Source organism: Liolophura sinensis, chromosome 6 (assembly GCF_032854445.1).
Source record: "Liolophura sinensis isolate JHLJ2023 chromosome 6, CUHK_Ljap_v2, whole genome shotgun sequence".
In the NCBI taxonomy this organism is placed as follows: Eukaryota; Metazoa; Mollusca; class Polyplacophora; order Chitonida; family Chitonidae; genus Liolophura; species Liolophura sinensis.
This window is the reverse complement of record NC_088300.1, coordinates 59,445,901-59,470,056: the sequence shown is the minus strand read 5'-3', so window position 1 is coordinate 59,470,056 and position 24,156 is coordinate 59,445,901. Positions and strand designations below refer to the sequence as shown.

The 24,156-nt window shown below is 37.5% G+C and overlaps 1 protein-coding gene across 1 annotated transcript in view; it reads right to left on the bottom strand.

The window, feature by feature from the left end:
- The window catches only part of LOC135467398 (hexokinase-2-like), a 33,814-nt gene extending 13,388 nt beyond the window's left edge, over positions 1-20,426 (bottom strand). Inside the window, 15 exon segments of the mRNA XM_064745172.1 lie at positions 235-275; positions 5,198-5,223; positions 5,679-5,818; positions 6,174-6,310; positions 6,820-6,959; positions 7,494-7,649; positions 8,094-8,206; positions 8,555-8,634; positions 9,595-9,694; positions 10,560-10,726; positions 10,729-10,774; positions 12,381-12,520; positions 15,183-15,263; positions 15,266-15,344; positions 20,322-20,426. Coding sequence (XP_064601242.1) covers positions 235-275; positions 5,198-5,223; positions 5,679-5,818; positions 6,174-6,310; positions 6,820-6,959; positions 7,494-7,649; positions 8,094-8,206; positions 8,555-8,634; positions 9,595-9,694; positions 10,560-10,726; positions 10,729-10,774; positions 12,381-12,520; positions 15,183-15,263; positions 15,266-15,344; positions 20,322-20,426 — 1,551 coding nt within the window.
- Positions 20,427-24,156: the final 3,730 nt, after the last annotated feature.

Genomic DNA, 24,156 nt, shown 5'->3' with positions numbered 1-24,156 from the left:
CATGAAATGACAGTTGATGTGTCTCGGGTCATGAGGGTAAGTGCTTGTCCCAGACCTCGTCAGGTCGAGCTGATAATCTCAGCTTATGTATGTGTAATCAAATGCCTGCGCATCATAAACTCAGCTAAGCTACACGGGCCGCCAAGACATACTTAAAGTGCGCCCGAAGGCTGTTCTACCAGGACAGTACCAAAAAAAAAAACAAAACAAGACCAAATTTCCACCCGAACTCACCTTTTCATATTTGCTGAGTTGCTCCGGCGTGCTGGGCATCTCTGTTCAATACTGGTTGTCCGGCAAAAGGCGTTAGTATCCGTAAATCTTGAAAACAAGCTGGTTTGTTAGCTAGTAGAGAAAGCTATATTGCAGCTTCGTTACTCGGTGTATCTGCACTGATCTGCTGTACGTATCAGGCCAGTTCAACAAAGCGCTAACTTAGTTCAGCCCACTGACCTCAATCCATAGCAAAGCAGCATCATGAATATGAAATACGCCTCAGTTGGTGACACTGTGCCAAGTTGTTTCGATCCAACCATCGAGCGGAAACAACTTATTTGTTCTGAGGTACCCTCATTCGGACTGTTTACGGAAAACCTTTGTGGAACCTTATTGATTCATGAGCAAAACTCAAGACTCGTTAATTGTGTCCAGAAAACATTTATATAATATGTCAATGTCCTCAAGATGGATGAAAAAGTACCGCATGGAGACTTCAGTCTGAGTGAATAAGATGAAAAAAGAAGTTAGTGAGTCAGGGTACACTGAGCCATGAAAGAACAACGATGTGATAACAGGATTACACATAAAATTCGCCAATAAAAGATGCGAGTTTTGTACCCTACTGAAACCTTTGGCAGAGGCATTATCTCGATCCGACAACTTAACTGCTATTTTTATTATATTTATCATATATGAACCGTTATGTCTAAACTCTAAAGTTTATCTGTTTATCAAACGTCTAGGTGATATTTCAAACAGAAAAAAAAAAATGAATAAAAAAGTTAATTCCGTCAGATAAAATGTGGTAGAAAATTATATCATTTTGGTTGTGTGGCTTCGCGTGTACTGAGAATAAATCTCGATCATGCATCCGTGTTCGCTTCTTTTTTTTTTTTTTTGTTATACATTTGGCACATGGGGGAACTTAATGAATTGTTATAGGGATTCGAACTCTGGACTGTCCATCTCTTCATGCAACTGATATATCCAAGCTCGTGTACGTTCTATCAAGACCGATCCTACATGCCTGCAACGTGAACCGTGTATATAATGAATCTGCGAGTAAATTATTTTATATGTGCGGTGTTAGTCGAAATCTGTCAAACGAACTCTGTAGGCCTAGATAATGTTTCTCCATACAGATCTCTTCTTATCCAATATATGTAGTAACTACCTGGGTATGTACACTGTCTGAACGCCAATCACTGCCACATTTGGCCCTAGGCCTATATATGTTTCGCCAAGGATACTTACTGCGGGATCGAAATCCGAGTGTTGTCATATTTCATAGGTCATACTTACACGTACCACTTCAAAGCTGAAATGCGAATATTTCAGCCAACGTATACCGACATGTATACATGCCGAGGTGCAACGGTTTCCTGTGTTAGGTCTGTTCGGTGTCCTTCACAGTTATTATCCTTACATCAGCCGTCATATTTTATAAGTAAAATATTTATGGGTATAGGCCTATAGGCAGCATAAAAACTCAAATCAAGCAAATATATAAGCAAGTATATACACATATTTCCTGTCCAATTATACATTATATCCTATATATGTACATGTTCCTGTATACCGGGATGAATATGATAGATCTACATACAGTCCTCTATACTAAAGCAGAAAGGCAACGCTTTCAATTTTTGTACGCAATAATGCCATGCAACTGGCGTCCTGATAGTCTGTACCATTGTGGAAGATTTCTGAGTGAAAATAATTCATTATATATTTCTAATGTTAATATCATAAGTGTCCAATGTAACAATGTAAGGTCAAAAGTAGGCTACCATGCGTGTTTTGTGATATTTTAGTCTGGAGTGCGTCCGTGATGGGTTATATTGTTCTCTCTTTTTGGAACATGAGCTGCGTTCATATACCAACAGATTTGCATATAGTGCAGGCTTAAATATTGATAATTGAAAGCACATAAGGTTAGAACACGGCATTTCTTTGCACCTTTCTACCATATACACGACGATACTGTGCCACCATCAGAAATATTTTCTATATCTCTTTGATACCATATTCAAGTGTCTTATCGATTATGTCATATCAATGGTTCACTAAGATGGCCTGTGAAGTGATTAGCAAATAGGCTATATAAGGTATGGTAGTAAAATCCTCACTAACAGGCTATGACGGGCCATTTGAATTATATATCCCAGTACTCAGTGGAGGCATCTATCTTTATTTCTTTCACCTGGATAGACATACGTCTGCTGCTTCGACTTTTCATGGCTTCATCCCAAGGGAGACAACTTTGAACCAATGTTTCACCTGGCTGCTTTTCCTAATAGAGTTACTGCCCGCAGCCTACACTGTATTTGAAATGATAGTGTTTAAATGAAATGATAAGTTAGCTGTCAATCTTCCTTTGGTAGAACTTATTTTCGCATACTGTGCAAGAAATATGGAAGAGGAATGAATCACATAATGAACTCTAGTCACATAATATTTATAATATTTATTTGATGTGAATACCACTTATTTACAAAGCATTGATAAAACAAATCCAGTTCCATCTAAAAATTTTCTGGTTTATACAGGCTATAATACATCACATGCAACAAAGGCATACATGGACAGCGCTTGTGGCAAGAGCAGAGATCTCAATTTGGACACCTGGCCAGGTGATGGCTATAGACAGCTGTTGACATCACCTGTACACTGATGACACATCCAAGTCAGTAGTCCTCAAGACACCTGGTCAGGTGATAACCGTTGCTTTGTGGGACACGCATCACCCAGGCGAATAAAACACCACAAGTAATACACCCATAACAGATAATATTTAACTGATGCACTCCCACACCAACATAGTTCTCCTTGTATAGATTCATAATTAAAAACATAAAAATGTGTCTCTAATAACTTCTGCTAAAACTGGCAATCTGGGCATGATTTTCATCTGTGCCTTCATTTACAGCATCAACTCTTCATACCCAGAAATTAAATCATTTCAGCCATGTCTTTCTGCCTCTATATTCTTCAATGCTTTTTCATTCCTTCACAAGATACTTCTCCAGTAAGTATTAAATATTGTCTTGAAGTAGTTAAGCAAAGCATCCATGTAACTTACCCTCTCAACACAACACTTCCATTGGACAAGACTCAGTAAGAGATTATGTGAGATCACTTATGACCAAAACACTAAACAAGTACATTGTACACACAACTGTTCTGAGATTCTCTGTGACAGTGATGACCCTGTATTTGGGAAATATGGAGTGGAGGGAAATTCCTCAAGGTGAAATATATTGCATTGTACAAATAAATACTTAGAAATATTGATTTCCTCAAATTGATAATACACTCTTATGCAATACAATAAGTTAGGTCTTGTATACTATAATCCCTCATTTTAACTTATGATTACAAAAAAAAAAGTGTGGAGTTGTGGCTACATGATATATTACCATTGTACAGAAATAAACCAAACTCTCCAGGTTATTCTTTTCCCCAAACTAAAACACTGTCAACAAATTCTAGGTGTGGAAAGCAAAACTTACAATTTCAACGTGTAAATTTTGTTTTAATTTTCATGTTCTGTATGTATGAGATTGACTACAAAACAGACAAAAGCCTTTCATAACTTCTAATGGCTAAATGCTGATTAATCTGGTAAAACATGAAAACCTTTGATGGGCTATTGTAGGAAGTATGTTATGACCTCTCTGGTAGTAACAGACATAAAAACTACATGTAGTAAGTTAATGAAATGCTCTCCCATTATCTGTTTGATATAATCTTGCTGATCAGTTCCTTACAGCCTCTATTTAATATTCAGGAATCCATTTTAGTTGCTCATGAAAATTAAATTTTAAGCTCCATAATGGAAACCATTTAAAACATAATGCTTAACTTACTTACCAAACATTTAAGTTATGTACCACATTGGAAGGTCACATTTCTCTATGATAAAACACTTAGATAAAAATTCTTATGCAGTCTAAAGGTTGGTGGAGGGGACATGGACTTTGAGGGAGACAAAATTTCACCCACAGACACACAGTCCATCGTCTGTACAATTCATAAATAACTGACGAATGACTAAACCTAAATATAACAGAAGAATATCACATACGCAAGCATAACAAGGTTCATGAGAAACCATCTTCTTACAGCCATATTTATACTCTACATTATTTACAAACAGTCTGGTTGAAAGTCACAAGTGAAGCGCATATGTGAGAACAAGACACAGTTCCTCCACAGGATCATGAATGGATACAGTGTAATCAATCCTCTAGTTTGTTCAAAATCCAGAAGATGCTGTTTTAAGTGCCTGAAGCAAAACTTCACCGGAATAGCGTCATAATATTTTCCTCCTGTCCCAATTTTAAAATATACATATTAACCAGGTAGATGTGAACTGCAAAATTCAGAATGATGGAAAATCATGTTAATATGAGTCAATGAAATTAGCTAATCTTGTTTGTACCCTCTAATACAGTCACAACACATGATTTCCCAGAAGAAAGGCCACTCCTTATTGCTCAGTAGAAAAACATCAATGATTTCTAGTGAAAGAACCTTTGAAAAAGTCACTTTCTTAAAAGTGTACCTAATGCTAGTTTAGCTAGGTCATTTACAGACAAAACTTTCTGAACAAAATTTATCTTAAAAATTGCCTGTGTATAATTCTAAGAATCACAAATCTTTGAGTAAATTTTGTTTTGTTTTCCTTTCCGCAATAAGAGATATATCTGTAATTAAATTGTCTAGATCACGAGTAAGTATAGTAACAAGCACAGTCTACAATACACATACAAGTGCAATTGTGGCTGTTTTCATGTTGTCCTACTGCTTTCCTGTTAGGAAAGTGGATTTACAAACTGTGTAGGAGTTTTTGTATATAAACCATTGTGACAACCCTGTTATAATGACATCTCTGGTCAGATGACATGATGAATGATTGATGAGATAATGCTCATAGGAATGATGACTTTTGTACACTGCATTTAGTAGCTAATACCTTTACAGGCTCTCAACCCACCAAAACTAAAAAAAGGAACAAAAAATGACAGGAACCAAACATACCACAAGAAATTCACACCTTAAACAAAACAATTGATCAAAATCTACACGCTCATATGCACCTCAAAATATGAAAACACAGGAGCAAGCAATCTGTTACAAAATATAATTTACACAAAGACTTCAGTTGTTTTATGCCAGTTGTACAGAACAAAAAAAAAAAAAGCACTATAGAGAGAATGTTCTATGACGGCAGTACGCTTGGAGTTTGCTGGAGATTCTTGATATATTCCTTTGCTGGTCAGCTCCAGGAATCCGTCACGGCTGGTCTGCAGTCCCATTTGCATAAGAAAGGGTGTGTGTATACCAGTGAACACAAGAGTAGCCACCTATCAGGGCGCGAGCAGGGTACAACAAGGGGAGGTAACTTCTGGTCAGCCTCCTGCGTAATATCTTGGCAATAACACCACAATTGCTATCATTGGTTGTCACCCAACTGTATTTGGTCTAAATTTAACTGCTGTTCTGGACTGGCCTTGTTGGTCTGCACGCGACTTGCTACAGAAGCTACAATGGCTGCTCCTTTCCCACTTCCGTCGTGAGACAACATCAGTTTGAACTGCAAATGAAAAGGAAAATCTTTACCTGCTGGTTTTGTGAAAACATCTGTCAACAAAAGCAAAATACATACACAGCTGAACATAAATGAGTGCGAATTCACAACTACAATATCCTACAGCAAAGCCTGAGTCTTGTACTCAGGCCACTTGTTATTAAAATGAATGGACGGTGTTAAAACCTAGGATATCAAAAATATAACTGGAAAACCTTTCACATGTAAGAAGCTAGACAGCCAATCCTTTGAATCAGATTTATAAGCCTGCTGTTCTAAAACATGGCTCTTGAGACAGACCATTTAGCTTACATATCAGACAAGATTATCTTAACGTGACGTCCCAGCTGTTTATACTGACCCTCAGGCCTGGATCTATCAACTGGCCAATCTTCTCCACCATCAGATCATGGAAGTGTGGATGAAAACGATAGAGAGAACCGTCAACAGCACAGGTCACATCTGGTTTGTTGATGCGGTTGAGTAATGTGGCAACTCCTGAAAACAATCAATCAATCAATCAATTCATCACTTCATATATGTTTATTTATTTCATTTTTATTTAAAGCCAAATTTAAGAAATTTTCGCTTACGGGTAGAGAGTGCCTAGAGCATACATGTCCATTTACCATAATCATCAATGTACACATGTACAAGTCAATACTAAAGCACATTTTGTCCTCATACAAATTACAAATGTCAGCATATGTGACATGTCAAATAGAGAATCATTTATTATCCTATTTGTGAATGTATATGATCGCATTCTTCTGTTTTGAGTAAAATAAAGGAAAGAAGAAGATACATCTCAAATTTGGCAACCACAAGATACAACAATTTAGCGCCACCACAGTAAAAAAAAGAATTTCTCCATCAAACAAGAAAGGCTTGTACTGTTTCAATAAAATTAAACATCAAGTATATATCTGAAAACATTAGAGGAGATTATATTCTGTTGTCTACATAATGACACAAATATAACAGGTAGTTGTTGTTGTTGCACTCACCAGCAGAGGCGAGGAAGGCTGCCCGACTAGACACCAAGGAGCACACATACTGGGTTATCCTGCAGTCTTCTATAGACCACTGCTGGAGGTTCAGATCCTCAAACACCTGCTTTGTGTTTTTGAACCCGTCGTCTACATCACTGTAACACCAAACAATACCGTATGTTACGACGGAAACTATGCCTGGACTTCCCTGTGAAAGAATGAGCTAAGGTAGGTGCACTATTGGCTTTTCATGCATTATTTCGCGAGATCTGTAATACTGGAGCATAGACTGTAAAGGAGAATATGTGAGTCAAATGGTCAGTCTAGCCGAGAAAAGCCGAAAGTGCACCTTAATGGAAAAAATGCGTGTAAATCACACAATTTCATGGGATTCTTCACCAACCAGTCAACTTGCAGTATTTGGTGAAAAATCAGGTGAAATTGTGAAATCACATACTGCAGTATATACTGGTATGTTGATTTGCATAATTTTTCATGAAGTTACCATCCTTTTATGCCATATTTCATAGAGCAAGGTGAGTAGTAAATTACAAATTTCTAGATCTTGAATAACTTGGAATCATTCAAGACACAATACACATGTACTCCTAGGCCTCCTTTAAGTGTACAGGTCAACAAATCACACGTGCACATAATTCCTGAAAGTTTCTAACCCATGCCACACTGACCTTTCTATCTCTGAAACATATTTTGTGAAGAAGCGCCCCCTTGTGGACATTTCTTCTGAACCTTTCCCGTTGAAAATGAGTTTGGATTTCCTGAGTTTCTCCAGAACCAGACGTACAATTTCTCCCATGTACATACCAGAGATCATCTTTTCAAACCTGCAGATAAGACAGAGTTCATATGAGCCATAATAATGGACACAAAAGCACATGCATTCTTTTTCATTCTCTTTCACTTGGGCAATTATTAATATATCTTATAAATTTGTCTCTTATCTTTTTTCATGCCTGCAAAATTACAGGGGCCAGTGTTCAAATATTTTTTTTCTTGTTTATTTTGCTTTTAACATATTGGTATTTCAAAGCAGTTTCTCCTTGTGACAGATTGCTCACAATGCTAAGCAGTGCTTATGATCAAAGATGCTCAAAAGATAACAATACATAACTAAAGAATACTTTTTCCTTGTAAGCCTTTCGGGAAAATCAAGTACATATTAAAACTAATTATTTTTGCAGAATTTCTGCACTCTAAGTTTCGTAAATCCCATGTACCTTCCCATCTGTTTTCATATAAATTACTGAAGCATAGAAGATAAAACTTACAGTTGTTTGCCTGGATTTAGGGAATGTCTGTCCATGTCTTTGTCATAATCTGTTCTCAAGAAATCCAAACAGCCGTCGTCCCCAAACGCTCCCCACTCCATGTTAATGATCACCTGTTACAAATAGAACAGAATAGAATGCTTAGTACATACCAGTACTCAAAATGAGCATGCCATCTCAAATTGTCAACCAAAAACATTTATCAGCCTCACAGTCATGGAAATAACAACTGTGTACTGAGGAGCTGTAAGTATGTTCTTCAATTTACATAGATAATGTACATGTATATACATAATATATTGTACCAAGCCATCACTAATGAACCTTTTTCTACATAAAGAACATAAATTAATCAAAGCTTAATTTTATACCTTGTCAATTCCTGATACCAGTTTTAATGCCAACAACAACATAACCATTAACTGAGTTTTGCACAACTTAAGGAGAAAACAAATTATTACCTGACTAGGGTCATTTTTGTCTTCATCCCAGATTTCTACATGTTTTAAATCCTCTACATAACAAGCATTAGACCCTGTACCTGAAAGTCAAATAGGGGAGAAACACAGTGAGATACCTAGACAACCTAGACAAACTAGACAAACAGAAGCTTGTATTCATTCACAGATGGTGTACTACATGTACTTGACGAAGAAGCTTGACAGACTTTTAACAGCAACCCTTAATTCCCCAAAAATCTGACCAGCTACAAAGGACATGTTTTGACACATTAGAGAACTGTTGATTTGGCATGTTATTTCATGATCTCTCTGAAGACTCCCAGTCCCCATACTTGTATCATAATTTCCAAAATGTTAACAAATATGTCTTCAATTTTCATTTCAAATTATTCTCTGCTGGTTGAACTTGCTGAGGAATTGGGGTATATGATATTCTGTCACATGATTTAAGCTCATGACCAGGATTAACACCTGAGTGAGTGAGTGAGTGAGTGTTTTGGCTTAACGTCGTACTTAACAATTTTTCAGTCATATGACAACGATGGCATCCTTACAGTGCATGTAATGTTAATGTGCCTCCTTGTTGCAGGATGGATTTCCACTGCTCTTTTATCTAGTGCTACTTCACTGAGACGCCTTACCAAAGGTAAGTAAGCCGCCCCACCCGAGCCATTATACTGATACAGGTCAACCAGTCGTTGGACTATCCCTTTCATGCTGAACGCCAAGTTACAACTTCCTCTTTAAAAGTCTTAACTGCCTTAACAACCAATATTTTGAAGCATTCTGAGAGAACAATGAGGTGTAGAGAAATAATTTGCACAGATTTTTAAAGCTGGCATTTCTAGTGACACAAGCAAATCATTTTTAACATCACTGTCTTAATAATTGTATGCAAAAATTCCACTTAAAACAGTGCTTGGGTGATTGAATTGGTTGAAGATTTACAGTATATTATCACAGGTCCTGACAAATCAGTGTTTGTTTATTTTATCTCGTAGTACAGTATTAAAACCAGGAAGAAGACAGTAACTTCATACCTAAAATTATTCCAATTCTACAATCTCTGTCGCTGTGAGCACAGGACATCAAGGCTCCGACCGTGTCATTTATCACAGCTACACAGTCTATGTCAATGTCCTGAAACAAACAACACCCAGGTTTATAACAAATATAGAACCAATGTCACTTTCTGGAAACTTTGCACTCACAATGTTTTTGGCACATGTTGTTTCACAAAGCGATATGATTTTAAAGGGAAGTTATGGAAAATTGATTTATTAAGTTCTTTGAAAAGTGGCGTGCTATCCAAGTACATATATTCTGGCAAGCAGGATATCATGAAAATATGCATATTTGAGAAAAGACAGGAATATAAACAGAGTACAACAGCAACCCATTCATTGCATCAATCACAAGTCAAAAGAAAAAGTTTTAATACTTTACATATATACTGAACATCAATTTGAAGTAATTAGTCTAGATTAGAAAAAATCCCAATATATCAACTTATTTATTCTTAAGACTGGTGTACTCATGTTGTACTCAAGAAGCTTTCACTGAAGTAAGGTTTATGGATTGTGAAAACCGAAGTGCCTGGAACAAACCACCACACTTCATACAGAATTTTTTTTTTTTTTTTTTTTTGATTGGTGTTTTACGCCGTACTCAAGAATATTTCACTTATACGACGGCGGCTGGCATTATGGTGGGTGGAAACTGGGCACAGCCCGGGGGAAACCCACGACCATCCGCAGGTTGCTGGAAGACCTTCCCACTTAAGGCCGGAGAGGAAGCCAGCATGAGCTGGACTTGAACTCACAGCGACCGCATTGGTGAGAGGCTCCTGGGTCATTACGCTGCGCTAGCGCACTAACCGACTGAGCCACGGAGGCCCCCACTTCATACAGAAGTCGGTTGAGAACCATACAGTAAATGTTGCTGGATTTGGTCATATTTATTCTCTGCGGTGCTATAAAGTCCTTGGTAAGAGTGAGAGCCTGACCTTTCTGCGCTCGACAGCCTCGTGGAGCAGCTCCACGATGTCCCTCCCCTCTACACCCTCGCACTTGAAACCCTTGGTCCAGGTGGTGAGGATAGCCTTGTTCAGACCCAGCTGTTTACATGGGAATGAGAAGGTGAACCCTAACGGCAGCTTCTTGTCGGTTAATTATGTTCCTTCATAAACTTTGCGATACAGTCAACTATGTGGTCGAATAACTGCAAAGAGACAGAACATGAAGAACATTACAAAACACCAAACATTTTCCTGTAAAATAGGAAAACACTTGTGAACAAGAGCTTATTTATTTGTTAACAATGTCAAAAATTAAATAAATAAAAAAAAAACCCACACACAAAAAAAAACTTACAGATAAAAAAAATACCCACTAATATAAACAGAAATGTTTCACATTTTATCATCGTCACAGAGGATATTTTTTTTTAAACTGAACCTGTTCACTAATGACAAGTTGGCCAGTTGGCCTGCGCGGCTCTGACATAGTTTTGACCTGTTCACAGGCGTACAAAGGTGAAATTATCACTCACGACTATAGGCGTTCGAAATATCCAATTAAAATATTAAATGAGACATTGGTAATGTATAACGGCATATTGCTGTCAGTATATGTGTGTGAGTGCGCATACATACAACAAGTGGAACACTGAACAACTTTACTAACGTTACATGCATATATATATATATATATCAAAGAGGTTGGAGTCTAATTGGAACAGGAATACATGTGTCCATACATGTAATTCTACAGAACACTCTGTGTGCATTGCTTGTTCAGATCACAGTGTCCAGACATGTCTGATATCACAGACCAGGTATAATTGTGCAACACCCCCTTTAGAGATCTGCCAACCACGTGAGGAAACACTAAGCAGCTATTGCTACATACAGCTATTGTAACAGTTTACAGAGTGCGTGTGTGCCTAGTAGTTCAGCATGGTGGCTTTGTGACAGCAGTCTTGATTGACAAGGACTTTCTTAATCCATGACTACATGTAGGGTGTGGCATAGGGACTGTGTGGGAAATACACTGTAGGTTGTCTCTACAGGGTAGGAGGTAACCACTTAGCAAAATGGGCTACCTTAAGAGCTGTGAAGACCACAGATACCCTACTTACTCAAATAACTGCAGGCCTAAATAACTTTTTAAGGTGTGGCTGACAAATTTAAAATCCATTCAATCCAGCTAGTGCTTTGAAGGACATGTAAGATAATATTACAAACATCACATACACTTACACTGACCTAGCAGCTTAACTGTTTGGTAAGTTTAACATTTTGAGACTTCCTTCTTGTGTCGCCTTTCATTTTGTTAAAGAATTGTAAAGCACAACTGCTCAACATAAAAATAAAAATATAGAAATATGACGACTTATGACTTGGGTTTACTGCGTTGAAGAATGTCATGTGAATGAATTAGAGCATGTTTCATTTCCCTTCTTCCTCCCCTACGTGTCCGTAAGTGCTTAACAGAGTCTTGTCTTCTACTCGTGTCAGTATATGCAAGTTGTACATGTGACAAAGGTTCATGGGATACGTCATATGACTTGTCAGGTGTCTATGATCAAAATGTTCAGAGTTTAAAATAGAAGTGTCAATATCATTTTACCAGTGCGCGACAATGTGCTAACCATTTTACCAGTGCTAAATACATTGCACTCACCATTTCACAAGCACCTAATATACTGTGCACTATAATATACTATAATATACTTTTGATATCACATTACCATTGCCAATCTACTGTGCTTACCATTTTACCAATGACTCATATCATGTTCTGTGGTATGAGAGAATGCCACTTACCATTTTACCAGTGCCTAACATAATGTGCTGTGGTATAAGGAAAATTTTGCTCTCCATTGTTACTTCCTGCCCATCAAGACGAATTAGGAGCACACGGAAATTTGTTCCTCCCAAATCTAGAGCCAGGATATCCCCAGATTCTGTAAGACAATAAAATGTACAAAAATCTTAAAAAAAAAAAACATTCACTGGAAAGTTTTTATTCCATATTCTACCTGCTACTGACTCATTCCATAGCACCATGTAATGCATGTATGTCTCACATCATATACTGCCAGTCATTCCCTGACCTCAGATCATTAAGCCAGCACAGTCAGCTTCAATCCTGAACAAACATGTGCTCTTATAAATGCTTTATATTCACAAAATAATATTTAAAGTTTTTCAACATAATCAGATATCCAATGTTTGCTCCCAATGACAACGAACCTGGAGCAACTTAAGTTACAGTATTCTATTCAGATAATGAAAGTATATTATTTATTCTCCAGATATTACATAATTTCCCTATGTACACACAAAGAGCCTTGCACATGGACTGTGTGTAAGACCTCCTATTGTGTACATGACATGTAAGGTAGAATACAGTAAGATAAAGTGTGTTCTGTCATCCAGGTGTGATGGGCTGCAGGTCAGTTTGGGGATGTGGTCAGCACTGATGAGGCTGACCAAAGAGGTCACTCAGGTAAAGTAGGGAAGGTTGGGGAAGGAACAGACAGATAATCCTGTTTTAAGTCATGTCCTGTGAGATCCCATGTTCAAATATTGACTGTCTGTCTGAGCTAGGAAGACAAGAAATGTGCAGAGGTCAGTTAGCAATGTCTGAAGGCACCCTCTTTAGTCTTACCCACACTGCCAGGCACTGAAGTATCACTATGTGTAGGATACATTTACTACACCACAAAAATTTTTACAACAAATGGTTTGTTCCTTTTTACGCTTGATTTATTTCTTTACCTATTTATTAGTGTTTAAAGCCGGACTTATTGAAGAATATTTTACCTACATGTATTCGTCTGCAGCCATCATTATGGTGAGAAGACAGTGATCATCCAGTGATCAGATTTCTGGCAGATCTCCCCACGAACTATTCAAGTTTGAAGAAATTATTTAAGAGTTTTTTCTTACTTGAAATATTCCTTTGTGTAGAGTAAATTTTTACAAGAGCTTTTGATGGCTGTGTTGAGTACGTAAATAGAAATAATTTTGCCTCACAGATGTATATTTTCAGAAAAGCCGGGGGTGTTGTTGGGGGGGGGGGAGGAATGTGTGGAGGGATATTTAGATAGAGCATATCAGAAATGCGACTACTTCCCGCAAATATTAATAAATTTAACCTTTAATTTCTGAACTTTCCAAGTTAGCTAGCCTTTGCTCAAACGATTCTGTCATCTACACCTCGTGAACTGGTACACCTTTACATGGAAAAAACTTGTGTATGCAGGTAACTGGATTAAAGAATGTTGTGGTAATTGAGATAACACTGAGAGGAGAATGCTCAGGGGAATTACACAGAGAAATAAAATGAGGTACTGAGAGAACTGTGTATATAGGTTAATCTTTCAAATAGGAGTACACTGTAAGGCACCAGGAATGCTGCATACCTCTATCCCACTTGTTATCATGTCCTTACATTGCGAGTGCCAACAGGGGATGCATGACGCCCTGCCATGGTGCTATACGAGACCACACCAATGAAGAATTAAGAATTTGTCGCCTATATGGGCGGAGAATTCGGGAAGTAATAGATCATAAAATTGATAAGTAGTTTACTGAAGTACATGTTCATGTAACGTCTGTTCCTGTTAAAGGCTAGTTATATGTTACATGTAACGTGACACCTTCAGGAAAAATACACCTGTATGTGACCCAGTTTCAGAAGTGTTTCTTTCACACATATAAACACATATATGTTCTCACCTTCAGGAGAATTATGGAAAGTGTGAATGAAACAGGTGCAGTGAGGAGTGAATGATGAGGTCACACAAAGCTTTCTATATACACAAACACACTTTCTTAGTGTCATTTCACAGAAGTTGCATAGCAATGACAAAACGGTGCACAATGAAGACGGATGTGTTGGCTGATAGAAACCTGACGAACTGAAATAAGCATTAAATGTCTGTTTGGCAGCGATCAAATGTGTATAAATAAATACTATAAATACAGTATACTGTATTTATAGTATCCTGTCCTGTCAGGAATTTTGTCAGGTACATGTACCTAGCGAAGGTCAGTGCTTTACTGCAGGATCACCGGTTTCCTCCACTGATACAACAGACAGTCGTCATTATAAAGTGAAAAAGTTTTGTTATTTGATTGATGTTTTCATTTACACAACGGCGGTTGGCATTATGGTGGGCAGAAACCGGGCACAGTCCAGGGAAACACACAACCATCCGCAGGTTGCTGGCAGACCTTTCCACATACAGTCGGAGAGGAAGCCAGTATGAGAAACCACATTTTGAGTAAGGCCTTTAACACCAATGAAATAAATACAATACATACTGAAGAAATGTCTTCAACCATTTCACATGTGTGCAAGGTGTTTATTCCAGTGTATTCTGAAGACATTATTCTGTGTAAACTGATAAAATAATACTTGATGTCATCAAATTAAAAAGCTGCATACATTGCACCGAAAATTTCCCATGTGAAAATATTGAGGAATTAGTGTAATTAAAGTCAGCACTGGGATACTTTAATTACATGAACGATGTAATGTTGCTTGCGTACAAGGTAGATGATATAAGGGAGATAATTTAGTGATCTATGGCGGTGACACAAAGTTGAAGAGCGCACCTGTGCCGTCTGGCAGAGATCTGACGTAGGTAGGGAACATCTTGACTCGAGCGTCGGGGTTGGTGTCCTTGCCCAGTCCTTAACCATGTTCTGTAGGAGCAGGTCCATGACACGTCTGTAGTCATCATCTGTCAGGTGGAAAGGACGTAGAATGTTCTCTATCTGTTCAACATACAACAAACAAGCACCTGTCAAGTAGGATATACCAACAACAACATTGACAAGTCTACAGCGGTTTGTCATGTAATTTGAACAACCTGGTTGGAATGTACGTGTATAAAGAAATACCTGTAAAAAAACATGCAAAGTAAATAAGATATAATTTCTTCCATAATCCTTTTAACTCATCCATGAACCTTGATTGTATTTGAGAATATTTAATTTCTTAGATAATGACACTATTTGGATGCTGTGACAGCAAGATTATAAGGTACAGGAGCAGCAGATTAGAGGGCTGATCAAACTTTTCTTGTACCGATCAGTAACACACATGTAGAGTACAACAGGGATGTCCACAGTTTACATTTTATGGAAAACAAGTGATTATGTCATAACAGACCAGAAAAAAACTTTCATACACTCCACATATCGTACGACTTTACAGTCATTATCAGGGGTGGCATTTGCAAAAAAACAAAAACAACAGGACTTCAGTCTTTTGAGGTATTTTGAACATTCTATAATGCCAGGCCAATATTTGCCCATTGGTATTTGTTGATCAATAGAAACACACTTCCTGATTAAGCTAAATGTTACAGTTGAACATGTCAGCCTCGGTATTTGACACAAGAATCAATACTGGCAGGCTGGCATATTATCGTCTAGTCTGATCTATTATACATATACATTCCCATATTCACAAAGGTAAACCTTGAGCAGATATCTCATGTCACAGTACCCTAAGCACTCAGACAGACTTGTATATGTACTTCAAAAGGCAGGTCTGCCCGTCTGTGGTCGAATCTTCCGATATACATGTACCTGATCCCAAAACAGTATCATATGTGGGCTATATACACATACTTGTGGCTGGACCTAAGCAAAGAGAAACTTCCTAGATACAAGGAAGCTAGTTAGAATTTCAGGCTGCGCTATCTATACCATAGTACATTTACCTGTACCTGTTAATAGGCAATTAATTATGGAATGTAAACATTCATGTAAGTGACAGAGATGTGATCTTGGTATGGCCAATAAAATACATGAGACCAACCCAATGACAATATACTGTGAAATCAGATTCTTTTATCTGTCTTTTTAGCTGTCAAAAAACAGAATTCTGGTCAGCTTATTTCCACCCATTACCTCCCATGTTATAGTTACAGTACCCTGTTAAACCCAACTTCCACATTCTAAAAATCTACATGCTGAGCAATACAACACTTGGACCCATGTCTTTAACACAGGCAGACATGGATTTGGCTTAATACAAGTACACAGACTGTAGACAGTCAATTCCATTGTCATGATGTTTCAGAAGGTAGAATATAAATGCACACAGTTCAATGACTTCTTGCCTCACAGTTAGGCCGACACACTGGACTGTATGACGAGTCTTTCTATGGGGTAAATTCCTACTGAACACTGCTAGGTGTTTCTGTAGACCCCAAATAAACACACTCTGACTACACCACAATTTAACGGTTACATGCAGCGAAAATCAATGTCTGTGTTGCAAGTTTACTTGCGGTTCATAAATACCTATGTACACCATGAAACAGCGTTCCATTTGTACTCAGAATCATACCATCAAATATGTACCTTGAGTGACATTTTGCACTAAAACTGAAATAAGCATTGTCATGTATCTGAAAGAACTGCAATGCAGGACTGCAAACTTCATACGTTTAGCAAGTCATCTTGTGCACTTTTAATACTGCTTCCTCGTGCCAGTGCTGTTCCATCCATGTGTGTTAATGTACACGTTATATTGCTAATTCATTTACTGCTTCGTCACTACAACTGCTGGAAGTAAGAACAAGCCACAGGTACAACCAGATGTACATGAAGGAATGTTCACCCAGATACAGGTCACGACCCTGATGTTACGAAATGTATGTAAAGTACATGTACTGATATAAACATAACAGCCACCAAAACAGTAAAGGTACATGTACTAACAGTTATACAGATGAAGATAGCATATGTACATGTATATAAACCCACTGCTGAGTGACAGGTGAGGCCTGCCCTGACACAGAAGGAATGTCAACAACAGGCCATGCCAAATCTGGCCGTGTGTACTCTACCTCAACACACAAAACAGAATCATAGAGAAGCTTACCTTAAGTTTCATGACCTTGGGTTGTTAGAGGTACAGAGTTGTTCTGAGGTACAAGTACATATGGTATTTTTGCCTGAAAAGAGTCACCTTCACTCAATGACCAACCGTTAGTTAGTTTGTCTACACCGGCAAACAAATAGGGGAAGTAAAAACCTAGGCCCTAACAGTAGGGTCCAGTTCACAACTGTGGCAGTACTCAGATATGAATGAACTCCTGTTGTGTGAGGAGGCTACTAATCGTGTAAACCTAGTGCCCACAGTCAAGCTAACCTTTACCCCCTCAACTATTACCGGCATCAGCGTGCGCTTCGCACCTGCACACCCCCACACAAGCTGTGCACATACCACTGTTGGGATCCCTGTCTGTACACACCACTGCTACTGTATGAAAACATTGCTGTGGTTATACTGCTAACAACATTTATAGAAGTTTCTTAGTTATATGACTGTCCTACTACATTTAGATCCAGCATCATGACTGTTTTCATATCAGGAGTAGAAATGTATTTGTCCACATGTATGCATGGCTGACATTTTGGAACAACTTCAAACACAATCAACATAGCATAACATGTATATTGTATTATTATATCCAAGTAGACACACATGTGGATATGCACATATTGAGATATGACATTTACCCTATTAAATTCTTCAAATTTTAGGGCAGATATTAGTAGTGGTGAAAGGAAGCAGCTACATTTCATTCCCGTTTTTTTTTTTTTGGGGGGGGGGGGGGAGTACAGATACATGTATGAATATATTGTTCATTAGATGAATTAACAACGTGAAAAAAAAAAAGGAAGCTAAATATTCCTGCTGCATTTACATTTCACTGTATATTGGCTAAACAGAGCAGACTAGATATGTAAAAAAAAAAAAACAAAAACAACTACACCAAAGTAAATATACATAGAATATGGTACAGTTTTTGTGTAGCTCAAATATACATGTACCACTATGTTTTGTAATTAACAGTAAAGCTGAGTGGCAAACCACATGACAAGAAGTCTAAAGCAAATTTTCCTTCCATTACTTTGTTTGTAAATACATTTAGTATTTACATACGTTTACAGTTTCATGTGAACAATATAAAATGAAGTGTGAATGTATGGTACATGTACACATAAGTGTCAAACATCTTGTAACAGAATAAATGCTTATGGCTGAACATCACTTTAGCAAATATTGAAGCCACAAAAGACTGTAATAAAAGAAGTGTAATAAACAAATATATTCTTTACACTCTACATCTAATCCATTAAGAAAACAAAACTATTTCAACTTTGTATAACAATAAATTTCAATATATATTCATCTCTGTCATTCATAACTATACACATATCAAAATGATTACACAAATATCAACCACCTCTTCTAGACCCATGATCTTTGACTCTGGCATACTGCCAGTTTGTGCCAAACTGACGTAGTAACACAAGCTGTTTTTTTTTTTTTTTTTTTTTTTTTTTATGTACATAACTCAGGCACTTGTATTGGCTTTTGAACAGTATTTTGTTTGTGTATATCCCACATAAGTACTTGCTGTGTTGAACCTTGGTACAAAAAAATCAATGCATGTTGATTTTCCGTTGTGGACACAGTTGTTGTACTGCGCACATTTAGACATCACTGGCAGATAAGTGCCATGTATGTGAGGTGAGGTGGGCACACACTTAATATGTAACATAAATCATGGCATACGTGCTCAAACTTCAGGTGAAAACAGTTCCTAGGTTGCGTAAGGAATCCATGCCATAATGGCAGTTCTCATTCCTGTGTTCAATACATTACATGGAGACAGTGATAAAGCAATCTCTATCTACATACATGTATGCTAAATATACTACTGTTCTCTGATATGCAGGCGAGAGAAATGTCATTGTTAAAATTAGACAACAATGTGGCCTACCAATAGTAGAGAGGGGACTGGGGTAGATTCCCAGGCCTAAGGACTGGCCATTTGTCAGCAATAATACACAGGTAAGGCAAAGCATGAAACAGAACAAGGTTTATAGCACATGCACATGTATTGTGTTGTCTAGCGCGCTGTTGTGACATCCCTTAGTAGCGGAAAGAAGCTTCACTCCCACACAATTATTTACATGTACACAAATTACACACAGCACATTTCTAATGAGGAGTGGAGTATACTGGATTTAAATTTTTGTTTCAGAAAAATGATGTTCTTCAACGCTAATTTGCTCTAGTATGTCACAATAAAAATTTTGCTTATTTTTGTGTTTCACAAATAAAACACTTTTATTGTACGTATATTAAATTGTATGCTGAATTCCTTAGTCCTTATAAGTTATCCAGTTCCGTCATTCTTTTGACAAATGAAAGGGCAGGATAAATTACTATCATTACAAATAGAATGTGGGTAAATTTTAAAAATATCAATTAAAACCTTCATGACAGTAATGTTGAGATGCGTGTACAGTACAAGTATCCGCAAACAGGCCACTCAAAAAGGCAAATTATGCAGATTTAATTTAATTTTATAAACATGATCTCCGCAGGTTGACATAATTTACAAAACACACATAAAACGGAATGACAATGGCCCATCATTGTTACAGTGATGTCAGTGTTATACTCATGGCATTGCGTCTTTTTCCGAAAAATAAAATCTGCTAAAATCAGATGGAACTAAATAAAATTTATCTTTAGCCTTTCATCCTTAAAATTGATTTCATCTGTAAGAACCCATTTTAATAAAAATTTAACAGCATTTCATGTTTTAAAGTCATGGTACTAATGGACATACTTTTAGATACAAGCACATGAATGTAGAAGAAAAGTACTTAAGAATACAAGAGCACCCTATCTACCTGCTGTAGAACAGTACTTACTTCTTTGACAGCATTATTGGTAACTTTCATCGACTTGATGGGCAGAACATGTTTCAGTTTGTGACGCTTCACCTTGCCCGAGTTTGTGGCATAACAAGCTCCCATGGTGTTTACCAAATAGATCGCCTTTCACGAATAGTTTTGATGGTAGGGATGGATCTGTCTGGGGCAGTCCTCAGAATCAGCAAGGATATGATGTGAGTTTACCTGGCTCTGGATACAGGTAAATCTAAGTACTGTTAGATAAAACAGAGTATTTTACCTATTCCAGCAATCAATAACTGAACAGATGCTTCAACAATCTCCAAAGGTGGACACAAACAGTGACGTCTGTTTTATCCCTGAGTGGTTGGCAGACAGCCAGTTAAGATGAAGTCCTGTACCCTGAAGTCGACCAGATGTGCCTGACTCAATGCTAACTGTCAGGATTTCAAATATAAACTGAGCCCCAGCGCTAGTTCCTCCTCTATAATAAAGTCTCTTGTCTGACCTCAACCTTTCACTTTTCAGTCTGGAGCCAGGTGTGTTTAAAATAAAATCCCACTGAGCAAATCTCACGCAATTCACAAATATCTGTCACACCATGCCGGCATTTCAGTCACATGTGATTCAGGCTTCTCCTCTACTTACTAGAGGCGCCCACCCCATCAAGCCAGTCTCATATTAATGAGGCAATATTGATTTTTCCCTTGGTTGGTTGCTATGGAGACCAAAGTCATACGATCCAAGATTTTTTTTTGGGGTGAAATGAAATACAGATTGCCATAGTTGAATAAGGGGTGAGCACTTTAAATCTCAAATATAAAAGATAACATTTTTAGCCTCTAAAGGCAGCACATATATCCAAATCCTTAACAACATTCTAACACAAAAACACTCATACTACTTTATACATATACATCACTCCCATCAAACGGTAAACACTATATTGGCAAAATGCATGTGTAAATATACGTAAGGTGTTTGTAGCCTTCTCCCTCTAGATTTTGTTTACATGTAAAAACATTGTTTTTGCACTAAATGGCACACTGATAATAGACAACCTACATAGTTTTCAACGTGGGCGTCTCCTGACTAAAAAAAAAAGAAGAAATCAATACTTTCCAGATTAAAATCAATTATTTCAGCTATACTGAATACACAAGCTGTCTGCCTGAAGCAGTCAATACTGTACTTGATTCTATATGCTGTAGATTACAAATAAGTACATGTACCATCCCCACTCTAAACCATGAATGTTTGACGAAACTATTTCATCTAAAGCCTGATCGCTGGCTATCAAAAATCAAAAAACAGATTCATTATTATTTACACTACATGTGTATTACACATTTTCATTGCACAGAAGTTCTTGTTACATGGATTTTACTGAAGCAGCCTTATATAAATCCACTTAAATGTTGACTTCAAGGTGCAATAGAATATTGTATCACAGCTTAAAACCCTGTTAATCAAGCAACGCATTCAAACTTACAGTAAAATGCATTTTTTAAATGTATTGCCAACAATTCTTAAACTTCCAGAAAAAACATAAATGCAGTTCAACTAGAGCTGAGAACTGAGGAAAACAAACAAGTGATGGCAGATGTACATGTAAGCTTCATCAACATGTCTTTGAGGTTGGGGAGTCCTCAGTTTACGTAAGCTGTATGTCCTGTGCATGTCTGAGCCAGACAGCTAGCACAGACAGTGGGTGTTGTCCACGTCCTCCACTCTGATTGGCTAAAAAATGCTCTGCAGATGTTGCTCTGGGCATTGGCGTCATCAATATTTCATTAAGCTTTAGACGAGGCCCTAGGATATGGTCCACCTTAAAAAACAAAATTGTGCTCAAAAGATGAAATTTGCGCAAGGATATTTATATTTCAATACCAGTATTTCAGGCGTGGTTACGACGGCACGTTCCATCAGTTTACATATATTAAATGATGAAACGACTGCATCTGAAAACACATTTAGTAATAGATACATGTATACCGTGACAACCTCGCCATCACCAAACAATCAAAAATTGAAGCTCAGAACTGTTTTAAAAACAGCTACTGTAAAATATACATGTACAAGCTTGAGGTTGGCACGTCCAGATATTGACACAGCTAAGTAGCCAGTCTGGCAGGGTACATGGTGTTGCAACATGTGCGCATGTGAGGCACACTGACCTGGCTGTCATCACATCTGTGTGGCTGGAGGTGTGCCAAATGCTGGCCTGCGATTGGTCAGACGTGGGGAATGTCAGGCCAAGCCCCTGGCCTCCTATATTTACTTTCTCCTTCACACTCTGTAAAGGTCTTACATCAGCAATGCAGCCATTACAACATACATGTAGCTGTGAGAAATAACACCACACCTTTCCTATGCAGTGGAGAAAATGGTCACATCAGTTCAGACCTCATTTAGAAAGGCTCAATTAGACATGCTTTTGCAATATTACGTACTGATGCCACTAATGTTCTGCATACTTCATACAGCCACTTAAACATAGTGTTTACATGTAAATTGAGTCTGAACAGCAGACATGCAGAAGAAAATGAAGTGATCTTGCCCTGATATTTCAGGCATTATTTATGTACTTGGAAAGACAGGGCATGGCAGCTGATGACACGGAGCTAGGCATTTGAAATACTGGCTTTAAAGATCAAGAAAACCACGGTTTTATTACATATACCAGTATTTTATTTTTATAAAATGCACTAAACTTATATCATTGCGGCATACTACGAGGTCTGCAATCGCCAGTTGAGAAAGAAAGCTACCAGTCAATCCTTAGATTTTGTCAGCGTACATTTATTTTCCAAATGAGATGAACCTAGTGAGAAACATTGATAAAAGTGTCTACGGTTTCTATACCATATGCAGTGTTGTGTAGGACTACTGTCACCTAACTCATGCCTATCACTCTTGTGCTTTTCTAGTAGTTTTTTCGCATGTGTCTCGCTGGCATTCCCTGTTGACTGTATGGCTAACAAACTCAAATGTTGACTTGTGATGTCAATACAGCTCTGGCGATGGAAATAAACGAGTACAAAACGGTTTGGGGGCAAATCTCAAAGTTGACAAACAATAAAACAAAAACATTAAAGGAAAAGACCTCTAAAAATCAAAGTAGGCATCACTAAATAGACCACTTAAAACTATGCATAAATATACTTTCATTTATTTTTCCAGTTTTTTGTGAAGAGAGTTAAAAGCGCTCCAACATTTGAATTCTAGGATGGGCTTTATGAACCTTACTATCAGGGTTTAGGAACTCTGACGTCAGAGAAAGTTTTCCAACCCTAATCACGAAACTGAATGTTTGAATAATTCTTTATACCCAAGAGTAAAAGATTCCCAAAATTTCCTTCCTTCTGCTGAACATCAGGAAAAAAAGTGACGTGACATCAGAGTTACGAGATACTGTCAATATGGTTCATAAAGCCCTCCTTACAATTCAAATATTTCAATGCCGTTCAAAACTCTTAAAAATCTGAAAAAATAAATAAAAGCAATTTTATGCATAATTTTCAGATTTCTGTATGATAAACCTTACTTCACACTTAAGCTTTCTTTCACTCAATCAATTTTTAATCTAGTCAATTTAAAAAAGAATACACCAAACTTTTACTATTTGATGACATGTAATTTCTCTAGATTAGGACTTTAAGTATAATAGGCAGCTACAGGGACAAGATCAGAAAGTCTTCTTCTTAGCCATTCTGAAAGCCAGGACCCAACAAAAACCATTTACTTTCAAATTATTACGCTAAAGTCTTGTCATTTACAATTGGTACATATGAAAAATACCTTAATGTTCCAGTACATGTTGAATGTTATTTATTTATTTATTTTGTTTTTT